At 29.7% G+C, this 13,802-nt stretch overlaps 1 protein-coding gene and 1 non-coding gene across 5 annotated transcripts in view; one reads left to right on the top strand and one right to left on the bottom strand.

Annotated features, from left to right (window-relative positions):
• Syt7 (Synaptotagmin 7) overlaps positions 1-5,312 on the top strand; it is a 69,671-nt gene extending 64,359 nt beyond the window's left edge. For all 4 annotated transcript variants that reach the window (XM_070647156.1, XM_070647166.1, XM_070647175.1 and 1 more), the window contains 6 exons: positions 1,140-1,239; positions 1,978-2,103; positions 2,167-2,485; positions 3,128-3,235; positions 3,292-3,504; positions 3,571-5,312. In XM_070647156.1, coding sequence (XP_070503257.1) covers positions 1,140-1,239; positions 1,978-2,103; positions 2,167-2,485; positions 3,128-3,235; positions 3,292-3,504; positions 3,571-3,671 — 967 coding nt within the window. In that variant the 3' untranslated portion in view covers positions 3,672-5,312. The remainder of the gene's footprint in view (positions 1-1,139; positions 1,240-1,977; positions 2,104-2,166; positions 2,486-3,127; positions 3,236-3,291; positions 3,505-3,570) is intronic.
• A 6,924-nt stretch (positions 5,313-12,236) lies between these two features.
• Positions 12,237-12,308, bottom strand: TRNAM-CAU (transfer RNA methionine (anticodon CAU)). The gene has a single exon. It is a non-coding gene; the product is annotated as a tRNA-Met (tRNA).
• Positions 12,309-13,802: the final 1,494 nt, after the last annotated feature.

The following is a 13,802-nucleotide window of genomic DNA, read 5'->3' as shown; positions in this document are numbered from 1 at the left end:
TGAATATCAAAAAATAGCTGTTGTTGTGACTTTATCTCGATGTTGTTACTTTATTAAATTATTCTACAAACTCATTTTATGTGTATTTTTTACTCTTACTATCGTGCTCTTTTTGTTGTACAAAAATAATCTAAAATGACTCTTTTTTGTGAGCTGAAAAATAATATTTTGTAAATGCTGCTGATTATGCTGTCTGTTGTGAGTCAAGGGATGTGAATTGATGGTACTTATGAGTTGAATATGTACACCAATGAATTTTTCACAACATTTTCGAATGAAAATTGTGGAATTTTCAATCAAAATATGTTCCTCCCTTGACCACACAGCGAGTAATCTTGCTCTTTATTGTGACTATCTTCTAATTTAATGATATGATTCTATCATTCTTTTATATTCCACTTATCTATTTAGATAAACTATATCTCTATCTCGTTACTCTATCTTTCTATCCGCTTTCTTTTGTCTTTCAATTTTCTGACAACAATTTTATTTTTTTTTTTTTCGTATCGTTAAAGTTGAATTTTCTGTGACTTTATGCTGCATTTTTTATGTTTTTGTATCAAGGCTTAGACAACTTATGGATGATTTTGAACTTTACCTTAATCTCAAATCTATACCTTATCCTTTAAATTCCCTAACTTAATCTCAAGATCTTTAACATATTAAGTCTCATCTTATGTTTAACCTGAATAATTCCCAAATAATAACAACGAAGCTCAAAATAATTTTCTGTCTCAATTTCCACATAAAATTTAATTAAAATTTTCCATCTCATTTTTCTCTTCTTTCTTCTCATTTTGTTTTTTCCATTAACCTCAACACTTCACAGTTTGAACACCTTGGCTCCAGTTCTGGTGGAATGTGTACTTTAACCAACTGTAAGTAGAAAATTAAAATTTTTTTCTCCAGTGTCTAAGTCTCAATCTTATGTTTACCATTTTCACATACTTTATTTCCTTTCAAATAATAACAACGAAGCTCAAAATAATTTTCTGTCTCAATTTCCACATAAAATTTAATTAAAATTTTCCATCTCATTTTTCTCTTCTTTCTTCTCATTTTGTTTTTTCCATCGTCATCGATTACTGTTTATTGCGTCTTTTGTGAATCTATCCATAATGCAATGAAAACAAATTAAGGTCGGCCAGCTCTCAGATCAAATCACCTGCTGGCTCCAGTTCTGGTGGAGACGATTCACGTGCGGTGGCGGCATTAAATAAGGACAAGGATAATGCAACTGTAAGTAGATGATTTAATTAAAGAATTTTTTTCAACTACATGCTTTTGATATCTGTTTTCTGTGCTTTTTGCTGGAAGGATTTTTGTTGTTTGACGTCATGGAAAATTTGGATGGGATAATCAAGCAGGGTTGGGTGATTTAATAATGTTGAAAAATAACCTAAAGTTTTACTCAAGTCTGTCAAAACTCTGGTTTATATTTTTGAAGATTACGACTCAAATCCATCAACATTCAGGCTCATATCCAGAGGAATTCAGATTATAGCCTCAAAAATTTTGAAATTTTCCTTCACAAATCTCCATCTCTGCCGGAATAAGAGATGATTTATAGTTGAATATGAAGCTCCCACATTATATAACAATAAAATATGAGGAAAAGAATGAAGAATTTTTTAATAAAGAAAGAGGAAAACCGAGTTGGCAGTGAACAAAAAGTTCATTTTAATTTCAATTCATTAAATTCTACAAAATATGATCTCGTCGTAATTTTAATTGAAAGAGGAGAAGCTTAAGGGTAAAAAAAACTTGAAAATTCTTCTCGGAAAAGCTCATTAAAAATGTTTTACGAAGATCTTTGGTTACAAATTATTTCTTTTTTTGGGTCATAATACCCTATTTCCTTGAAGGTAATATAATGAAATTGAAGGTGACGGTAGTTGGAATTGATTACTTAAGATAATATCATAAATCAAATATTATAGTGGCAATTAATGTTAAAATTATTTTAATTTATTACAGAACCGTAGTGTATCAATGGTTGACATGTATATTGACAACTCAGAGCCAAGTGAAAATGTTGGTCAGATACATTTTTCACTTGAATATGATTTCCAGAACACAACTTTGATACTCAAAGTTATTCAAGTGAGTAATGACATAACATCAAAAAAATTGCATTTAACCACAAGAAAATAATTATTTTTCCAGGGCAAAGAGCTCCCAGCAAAAGATTTAAGCGGCACATCAGATCCATATGTTCGAGTGACTCTTCTGCCAGACAAAAAGCACCGTCTCGAGACGAAAATCAAGCGTCGAACATTGAATCCACGCTGGAACGAGACATTCTATTTTGAGGGTTTCCCAATACAAAAGCTCCAATCTAGGATACTGCACCTTCATGTATTCGATTATGATCGATTCTCGAGAGATGACTCGATCGGTGAGGTGTTTTTGCCATTGTGTCAGGTGGACTTTACCGGGAAACCTTCATTTTGGAAAGCTCTCAAGCCACCGTTGAAAGATAAATTGAGTTGTGTTCCAATTATGCATGCATGGCTTCCTATCCTGGGTTTTGCACAAATATTTTTCTTTAGTTTTTCGTTTGTAGTTGGGTTTTAAAAGTTTAGATAAGAATTGAATAATTTTTTCTGGACTTTTAAAATTTTTGAACAAGTTTTTTAAAGTTTTGGTTTGAATTCAGTTACCTTAATAATTGTCATACTTACTATTTTAAATAACTTTTATATTTGGGGGTAGACATTAACATCTACTCCCAAATATCATGCATGAGATACCTTTTCGTATTACCTACTGATCGGATAACTGGTTCCTGTCAGAACTATCCACATTTTCAAGTTAACATCTTGATCGGATAAACGTTCGAATTACTCCATATACGGGTAGAGACATTAGTCTCTATCCTAAAAACTCTGCATGAGTACATAAAAATTCTTGATTTTTATAAATCTTTGCACAAGAATACCAATCAGTAACCCTCAATAGCCCCCTCCTATAATCCGCAGAATGAAATTCAAAAACCCTTTTATGGTTAATTTAACAAAATGATCCCAAAAGTAACTATAGCCATAAATCGGTTTCACCTATATGACTCAATAAAATTTCATGCAATATTAATCATTTTCTTCTTATCAATTCACCCCTAAACAGTGCGGAGAGCTCCTATGTTCATTATGTTATCATCCATCAAATTCAATTCTCACACTTACACTTGTAAAGGCTCGAAATTTGAAGGCAAAAGATATCAATGGAAAATCAGGTGACTTCAAATATTTAACCAATCACTGACTGTGTTTAATTTCATTTAATTTATAGATCCATATACAAAAGTCTGGCTTCAGTTTGGTGATAAGCGTATCGAGAAACGCAAAACGCCAATATTTAAATGTAATCTCAATCCACACTTTAACGAATCATTTAGCTTCAATGTGCCATGGGAAAAAATTCGTGAATGTTCACTCGATGTCATGGTTATGGACTTCGATAATATAGGACGTAATGAATTGATTGGACGAATACTTTTAGCGGGTAAGTTAAACTTAGTAAAATCTACCTTTTGGATTAAATTTCAATTTTTTTCCATATCATTCCCAGGTAAAAATGGATCAGGTGCATCAGAGACTAAGCACTGGCAAGACATGATCTCAAAACCACGACAAACAATTGTGCAGTGGCACCGGTTGAAGCCCGAATAAGCAAAATTCATCGACTTCATTAAAAAGTTATTCATCATCAAGTGCATCAACGTCATTACGGTTATTAATATTGATCATATTATTATTAATGAGAAAATGAAGAAAAATTTATCAATTTTTGGAGATGAAAAAATCATTAAAATTTTTATCTATGAATCATACAAAGAAAAGTTACTTCTGTGCTAAGCGTGGAAGTTTAGAAATTAATAAGACAAAAAAAAAAAGTTTATCGCGCTCTATACAAAAAAAAAGAAAAATTGAAAATGCAATAAACAGTAGTTCTTGATCGAAATCAAGTCAGGAAACTACGTTCATTTGCGGCATTATATATTATATACATAAATACATATATGAATTACATATTATTATTATTATCATTATTATTACAACATATGAGAAAGATAATAAAAGTTCTATATTTTTGCATAACTAAATGTCAATGCATTCATTGATTATTTACAAAAAAATTGATAGAAAAAATTATGAGAAAAAAACAAAAAAAAAAAATATTGAAGAAATTTAAAAAATTATTGAATTTGAGGATGAAAATGGAAGTTTTGACATCGATATCTGGATTTTGTGTTTGAATCAAGTACTACGTACTAGTCTCAGAATCTAGGACTACAAGCTAGGATCAGAATCTAGTATTGCAAGCTAGTCTGGGACTCTAATATTACAAATTAGTTTCAGAATCTAGCATTACATGCTATTCTAAGATTTCAATACTACGAGGTATTTTCAGAATCTTGTATTACAATAATATGCCAGAAAAGAAATGAAAAACATCTGTCAATCTATCAAAAACACAAAAAAAAGTTCCGCAAATTTGATTTCACCACTCAAAAATCTCATTTTCATCCACAAATGAAACATCAAACCCTTATCAATAAGGAGAATAAAAGTAATGCTTATTTTTTATGATTTTTGCCATGACAAGACGAAGAAGCAACGTTTGCTAAACTTTCCATTCGAGTAATCAATTTCACATCAATTCAAAAAGAAAAAAAAAAGTCCATTGCTAGCAAGGAATTCTTAATACTTACCCAAAACAAACAGTAACAACAACACCAACTAAATATGGCATCATGTAAAGATTTGTTTTGACATTTTTGCGTGGCTTTATCGTAATTAGATTTTCGTTATGGCAATAAATGAGTTTATGGACGAGAACTGAAAGTGAACAGGCAATGGACAAATATTGGTTGATGAAGAAAATTCAATCAGAATTCACTCGACTGGAAATGTTTTGGAGAAGTGAGGTTGACTTGTTAATTTACTTTTTGTATTTTTCATATAGTTGCGAATTTTGGGGATCGAGGTGAGGACGCTGCAGGGGATTGTGGTTCATCTAACCATAGATTACTTGATTTTGACTAACTTACCACTTTTATTTCGGAAAATTCCAAAAAACTTCAAGATTCAATTGAATTGTACGATATTCAGGTGTTTGAGTTTTAGAAGCATTCAAGGAATTCAATTTCCGGCCAAAATTACAAAATCACCACCAAATCAGACACAAACAACCTCACAATTGAACTCACCTCGATCATCATTGCACTAAATGTGAATATCCAGCGAATGACTACTTAAACTTAATAATAATTCAATAAAATGTCAAATAAAGAGAGTGAAAAAAAAAAATTAATGAAATGTATAAATTATTATAACTCGGCTGTGGCAAAACAAAAAAAAATTATTCATAAACGATCATTGATATAGAAACAAAGTAATAAGAAATGAAATTGAAGTTAAAGAAGAATTTTGATGGGTTAAATAAGTAAAGTCAGAGGAAATCGAAAGTAGAGAAAGAACAACTTTTTGAGCTTTAATTTAGTATTGCTCTGCTGTATAGATATCAACGCTTCATATTCCACATATTTCCGAATTCCTTTGATAGATCCATCAAAGAACCTTTCATATAGTTTTTATTAAAACTTTAAAACAAGTGACAAACAATTTTTCATTTAAACTTCATCCATATAGTCAAAGCGATACAGTTTTCCGCTATAAAATCTCGGTTTGAAAACTTTTACAAACAAAGCACTGCTTTTTTTCTGTGTGCATTCAAAATCCACATCCATAACTTTGTAATTAATTTAACCTTCCATCAAATTTTCTCTTCCAATTTCACTGTGCATATATGCTGAAAGGCATAGCGGGAGGAAATGAAAATAAGTGCATAGTTGAGTGGAACGGAAAGATAAATATGACAGGATGTTGGGTATATTAGTGCGGTTTGCATTTCATAGGGAAGTTTGGGACAATTTTGAGTGGAATTTACCACCACTTAACACAAGACATGCCTAGAGGATATAATGATGCTCTATAATGGCGATCAAATTGTTTCTAACATGAACTTGATGATGCTTAACTTGAGACAAGCTTGAACTTAGTGATGCTAAATTTAACAAATAATTGAAATCTCTGATTGACATGAACTGTCAATCCAAAAGCATCATGCATCAGATATAGTGAAAAACTCGCTCTAAATTGCATCAAAAGAGGCATCAAAGCAGCAGTATTGAATTAATTACAGACGAATAAAAATAGCAGTTTGAAAGATTTTATTCTATTAAATTACATTAAGCTCGTGTCTCTCTACTTCCATCTCCTGTGTCTTTACAATTAAATTACATTACATCTCACTAACTCTCTGTATCTCTATCTCGAGACATAAAATAATATTACATTTCTATCCATTACATTCCTCAGATTACATATTTAATGGCGCAATATATTGAGCTTCTCATCTGGCTTACTATCATACACACACAAACACACATATATAGATATATTTAGATAAGAAGAAGTATAATTGAGGTTAATTGAGATTTAATTGAATGTCGGCTTACAAAAAAAAATGAGAATATGATGAAGATGAGCTTCCTTCCTAAACGTCTTATATTTTGAAAAATTTTGCAATCATTTTCATACTTAGACACACATTGAGGCTCGCGGCTCTCATTCTCATCTGTTGTTGTTATAGAAAACTTTTTCATTATGAGATTGATTCTTCCAAGGAACATTTTACAGTGATGTGATCGGATTTTGAGATTATGTATTCTGAACACTTTCGAAGATAGCCGAAGATGAAAACTAACGAACCTTTCAAATTCATCCAAGTGCTCCTCCAAGAATATCCAAGTAGATCTTGAAACCCCAAAAAAATGTACCTAACCTCAAAATCCTCCCACACCCTAAACGCTCATCACAAACTAAACTAATAATCATAATAATTTCCTTAAATAAGACTTCAAGCTATAAACTCATCTAGCAAAAAATCCATTAAAAATTTGTAATTCTCGCTCTATAATCATCGCGAAGCATAATCCATTTCACTTCATAATGCGAGCATATGACAGACGATGTAACAAGTTTTAATATCAGCAGAACCCACCATAATCAAATTATTCGACATCAAATTGACATATAATATGTAATAAGGGATGCAGCAGGCAACTAAGTATAATAAAATTTATTTTTCAATATCATACGAGAATGAATATCAGCTTCAAGTGAGATAATAATGAGTCTAGTTTGTAATAATGAAGAAAAAAAAAAGTCAATCAGAAATTGTAGATATAAATATCGAATGAGCCACGGAGCTTGGATGGGGATGGACCTTAATCCCATTTAATTATGGCATGATGTGATCCATCCTTGATAAATGACAATTTTGTATGGAATCAGTTTGAGAAAAATGTAGAAAAAAATGTTAAAAATTTACAATTCAGAATAGAAATTTTGATTGAGTAACGAAGAAAATTTGTTCAATTTAGTTTAGTTTAGTTTAGTTTGAAATAAAAGAGAAAAAAAAAAACGTTTATAAAAAATGATGCTGTTGAAAATTGTGTAGCATAAAAGTTATTAAAAAATGGAATCAAATACAAAAGTTTATTATTTGTTTGAAGCATAAAAAACCGTTGAGAATTTGTTGGGGGGTTTGGGGAGTCAATAGGGTTCTATAGGTGTATACAGAATTTTATTTATTTTTCTAATAATTTTTCTAGATTTTCTCGATTTTTGCAAAGTTTTTCAGCATTTTCAACTAAAACTTTTCCATTTTTAAACATAATTTTAAAGACTAAATAATTCTATATCCACAATGTTGTTTTAATTTCAAAAATCCAAATTTTTGTTAATTATTCATAGATTTTTCAGAACCTAATTTTATTTCATATCCTGTATACCACTCATAAATCACCAAATGATCCCAAACACCCCACTCAAAATAAACAAAAAACTGAAAAAAATTAAAAAATCTTAAAATTTATAAATGTATGTAATTAAAAATAGTAATAAAGTTAATAAAAGTAAGAAAAGTTCTTATATAAATAAAAAAAAGTTTCTTTAATTTTGTGGACGCAAATGAATGCAAAAATGGAATTAGAAAATTCCAAAATAATATTTTTTATAAAAAAAAGTAAAAAAGATGTTGACAAAAAAAAATAAGCATAAAAAAGTGACAAAAAGAGAATAAAAAATATTTTTTAGAGATAAAAAAAAATAGAAATTAAAAAAAGTTTATTGACTTAAAAATTGAAAAAAGTCTCGCAATTTTTTGCAAGGTTTAGCTACTTATATGTATAAAATCATCAATGCGCATCACTTTTTTGTATAGAATAAAAATTTCGACTTTACTGTTGCGCGTGGAAGTTCAAAGTATCGTGTAGATCACAAAAAAATGAATTTTTGATTGCTCAGATAACTCGAATGTGGAACAAAAAAGGAAGAATTTAAATTGATAATTAGGCATGAAAAAATGCAAGGGGTGTTGATTTCTAACTAGCTTTTTTTGATAGAATTAGGCTGGGTTGGTCAAAATTCTCATATTAATATCAATATGCAGCCAGGAAGTTTTTGAGTTAGTCCAATTGTCCAGAAATTTAAATATTTTATTTACAAAGTTTCTACAATTCTCCTTCAAATATCCAAAAAAGTTTAATTTGTTCCGCATCGGTGGCTGCCCATGACACCCCTTGCAAAAGCTACCAAAATGACACTATCGAATTAGTAAATTAGTCATAACGTAGACATAGAAACGATGACGAATGTTGCTTCAAGTTGTTAGGAAATTTTCACAATCAACAGATTAGATTTAAAAAATAATTAGAAAATTTTGTGCTCGTCGTGAATTAAATTGAATGTTTAGGCACGACCCCCTCCATTTCATCACAAAACTGGCTCCAAAAAGTCCCCAAATTTTTTTAAAAATAATCAGCTTTAATAAAATTCAATCAATTTTGTGTTCGTCATAACTCATTTTTATGATCCATAATTCTCACAGTCACAATTGTTCAGTTTTTTAGGAAAACTGAAAACAAGCTAGTATGGAAAGCAGCACAATACTCATAGTAACACCGGAAGTTTAGACTGAATTATTGCAGTAAAAATTCTCCTCAAAACCTCAATTTGCTGAACTTTTTCATAGTTTTAATGCCAATTAGTTGAAAAAAAGTTTCGTCTGTCGCATTTAGCATGTTGAATACTCATTCAAAGCTCTTTTTGCTTCATATTAATTATCTGGATGTAGTTTTGAGGATATGAGCAAATTATGAGATTTTGGGATTAGATTAAGGAAGTAGAGAGGTAATTTTTGGCATATTGGGATGCATAATAATGTACTGTCTTGAACTTAAGTATTAACAGCGCATATAAGCATAATGTCCATCTAAGACACTCAGTCAAAATATGGCAAGATGTTTGATTTTTTCAGCATGTTAAGCAGTCTTTTAAATCACCCACACATTCCATCTCAAATCAAATTGCACTTACTTCACATCAATTTGATTCAATCAATTTAAAAATTAAATTTTCCGATATTGAACTTAATAAAAATAGCCTCAATCCTCTCATGAACATCCAAAACAAATCCTAAACAATGAACAAATGCTTCGTTTTAATTTATTTATTTACTATCACAATTTATGTTCAATTCGATTTATTTGTCTTGAAATTTTGCAGTTAGAGCTGCAAGATCTGTTGTGAATTCTATCTGGAACATTCGAATGCAATGTATGTGTTGTGCTGTTTATTAGATTTGGTCTGATTCAACTCATTCTGTTAAGCTTCAGTGGTTTGTTTTGAAGAAATAAATATTGATGAAATAGGGATTAGGTGGATCATTTAGAGAGGGGTTAGTGCCATATATAAACCCAAGGATGCGAAAGTTATCAAATAATCTTGACTGGTTCCACATCCTTGTATGAATATCAAAATATTGATAAAATTTATCAAATCCAAGAGTCACAAAAAATAAATTCGAAGAAAAATAATGAAAAAGTTGAAAGCGAAAATGTGAAAATTTTCCACTTTTTCTATCATTGTTAGACATTTCTTAGACAGATAAGCAAAAGAATAATGAAAATACAACCATAGAAAAGTCAGGGGTGTAGCTAGGGTATTCAAGTGGAATCTATCTGGAGGATCTTTGGTAGTTAGTCACTAAAAATCGACTGAAAAATTATCATCTAGAAGCTCCAGTTCCCCAAGCCCCCTAGCTACATCTCTAACCACAAATCATAACAATAATGTTGAATTATTAAGTTTTATGTTGTTCTCATACAGAAAAATAGCTTTTTATGATTATTGACAAAAAATAGAGAAGAAAAATTATTGATGGCGTAATAATAAGCTTATAGTTTTACAATACAGAACAGCCAACATCTCTAGTTTTCCTTATTTTTTTTTTTCTTTTTTTGATATTTTCGTTGAATGATAATCTTGAAATGTTGCCAAAAAAATATTTTCTAATGTAAAAGAATGTTGAAAGCAATTTTCATAACATTTTGTAAATTTGCAGATTTTTTGATTGTTGATATAATGTCTGGATTGAGTTTAGCAGTAGTGTAGCCAAGAAAAAGGGGTTTCTTAAAGGGATATGGACCGATAAATAAGAACTTTGATTGGTCTAAATACCCTCAATACCCCTATAGACCCCTTCTTGGCTACATTCAGTATTAGCATACGGAAGTTGTCACATTATTCACATTAGAGCCTCAAAAAATACAAAAGAAAAATTAAATAATCCATATTAACATTTTTTGTACTAACCAATACGCAAATAAAACCGAAAACAAAAGCAAAAGTTTACAATAGAAAAAAAGAGTTGCAAAGAATTTTGATTATTAATTTTTGAACTGAAGTGTAATTAACAAAAAAATAGATTTTGTCAAAAATATTATAAAAAGAACGAAGCCTACAGAAGAAAATACTTAAATATCATAGATATTTGTAAATTTATAAAAATGATGCGATTAATATTTTGTATGAACTTCATGTAAAGTTCGAATCGTTGATATCGAGAATATCAATGAAATTTTAGGGTATTAGGCAAAAATGAAGAGCTCTCCTCGAATACGCTTCTAATCACAAAACTACTGAGTATAGCTATCAAAATAATTGATTATAATTTGCAGTCAGTTGAAGTTTGTATCAGCTCAGTACCTAAGGTTTAATATGAGCAGCACAACATAGTCGGTAGGTCACTATGTTAACTAAGCTAAGCTAAATGAGCTGATTTTTAAGTTTCTTTACACTTAATTACAAATTTCATGACATATGACAGCCCTACCAAAATTTAAATTGAATTTCCATGAAATTAGTATTATAAACAGTCTGAAATTGCATTATTACCCCCACAATACCCACAAAAAAAATATTGTAAAAAATAGAAGATTAACAAAAATTATGTTAAAAAATTATTAAAAAGGCTTGTAAGCAGCACAAAAGAAGTTAAAAATCATTTGAAATTTTTCATAAGAACCATGTTGAAGAAAAAAATCTGTTGAAAATCGCTAATCATTGTTATATCATAAAGAATAAAGTTGAAAATATGAAAAAATGATTACAAAAAAAAGTAAAATTAAACAAAATCGTTGACTTTATCAGAAAAGAAGTGAATGAAAAATCGGTCGCTAATGAAAGACGCAAACTAGACTGAATGCAAACTTCATTTGGTCTATGTTTGATCTCTTAAGAAAGTCTCAAGAATGTGCTGAATTTTTGGTAGGAGTCAACTTGAGTTATGGCTTGTATGAAAAGCAAGAATCACCCAAAATTCATCTGAAGCCAAGCTTCTAGCTAATTTGCAAAGTTCTCCCAATATTTCAACACACTTGAGACCACAAATGGATAAAAATTTATATTCACACAAAACAATGTTAAAAAGTTTGTGAATAAAAATAAAAAAAAATTTGTAAAGCAAACCGACATCCAAGTTGACATGATTTTTCATAGCTTGGTCGTCAAATTAAAAAAAGTATATATATATCAAAAAAATTACAAAAAAAGACTCCTTTTTAGAGAAAAAAAAATGTTTAAAAAGAAGAAAAAAATTAATTAATTTAAATAAAAAAAAGATGAAATTATATACAAATTAAGGAGCAGCGAAATAAGTGTTTTGACCATAGTAACACATTGAAATCATCATGAGAGAAATAAAATGAAAAAAAAAATAGAAACGAAAAATTTTGAATTTTAACTTATTTAATTTTTCAGTGATTCGTAATTAACAGGTATAAAAAAATTGAATTTTATTTTAAAAAAGTTTCAAAAAAGTGAATATAGCAGAGCGTAGTTTCGATCTACGGACCTCTGGGTTATGGGCCCAGCACGCTTCCACTGCGCCACTCTGCTTTAATTCAGTTGATTTTTAAACTTACACGTGACATATTTTACTTTATAACCATGTTGAAAATGGACATGGACATTATCAAATATTATCAGGTACGAAAATAATTTAAATAAATCTTATTTAACTACCTGATCTCATGGTTGATCTTCAAAAACAAAATTACTGAAATATATGGAAAGTGAAACACTAAAAAATGCTGAAAAACTGCGTGAATTTGATTATATTGATTGCCAATTGCCAAAATCTGAATCATAGGAAGTCCGATGTTTAACTGGAACCATATTCAATCATTACTTCGTGATGGCTTTGCTTGTGCTTCTTATTTCTATTGAGTGTTCAGTTGCAACGAGGAGGATTTAATGGACTTAATTGATTGCTTCTGTTCTTGGTTCTAAGTCCATAACAAGACATATGCAGAGACGGATCCAGAGTAACGATTCAGAGAGCAACATGGAACAAAGTCAATAACTAAATTGCCAATTTTCAATTATTGTTACGTAACGACGGGTTTGAACTCTCCTGATTGGCTGGCTACTGCTCTTCTTCAACTTCATTAATTTATTTCTAGCTTTTTTCAATCAATTGATTTTTTTTCTTCATCTTTCACTTACTTAATGCCTTTCGATAATGGCATGCGATGCTTTTGAGTATGAGAAATATGAAACTATCGTTTTTTGCAGCTTCCGTTTTTTTTTTTGTATCAAAATTTTCTCATTTATTTCATGAGATTTCAGTTTTTTTTATTTTTTTTGTTCGACTCTTTTTGTAATCTATTGATTGATGAAACAAAGAGAATTTGAAGATTAATGGAAGGTCAAATGGAAATTGAACATCTAGAATTGAGAAGGTTTGAATTTATATCTTTTTTGGATTTTCAATTTTAAGTTCAACATTTTAATAATTTTTCAATATTTCAGTGAATAAAAATTTGAATTTTCGTCATTCTTAATACTTATTCATTCTTTAGACTCCCTAGAAAATAGCCGTTCCAAAATAAAACATCATTTCTGTCCATTAAACACATTATAGCCTCGTATCTCCCAAACCAATTTACACGCTTTATTTTTATCGTTCAATACATTTAACAATTTAATCAATTCATCAAATTGTACAACCAATAAATGGGAAATAAATTTTTTTTATTTCATAGCACTTTTTTGATGAAAACAAATTTTTTGTGAATTAATTTTAAATGTTAAAATTCTCTTTTTTTGATTTATTGACTCAAATAATGATGAATGGCAGCAATAGGGGATAATAATAATGATAATAATGTCGATAATAGCAATTTTGCATGTTAATAATGATAAATGGCATTAAAGTTTTTTGAAATATAAAATTTGTTGTATTATTTGGTAGGTTTGATACGATTGCAATTGTCTATATGAAATTTTGGTTAGTAATTTGTCTCTATAACCTCAAAATGACATTAATTTTTAACATTTCAATCCATATCTTACCCACTTACATACCCATTGTCATCATTACCAGCACAA

This window comes from Chironomus tepperi, unplaced genomic scaffold (assembly GCF_022539635.2).
Source record: "Chironomus tepperi strain 1889 unplaced genomic scaffold, CSIRO-AGI_Ctep_v1 contig_34, whole genome shotgun sequence".
NCBI classification, from domain to species: domain Eukaryota; kingdom Metazoa; phylum Arthropoda; class Insecta; order Diptera; family Chironomidae; genus Chironomus; species Chironomus tepperi.
This window is presented reverse-complemented; position numbering and strand designations above follow the sequence as displayed.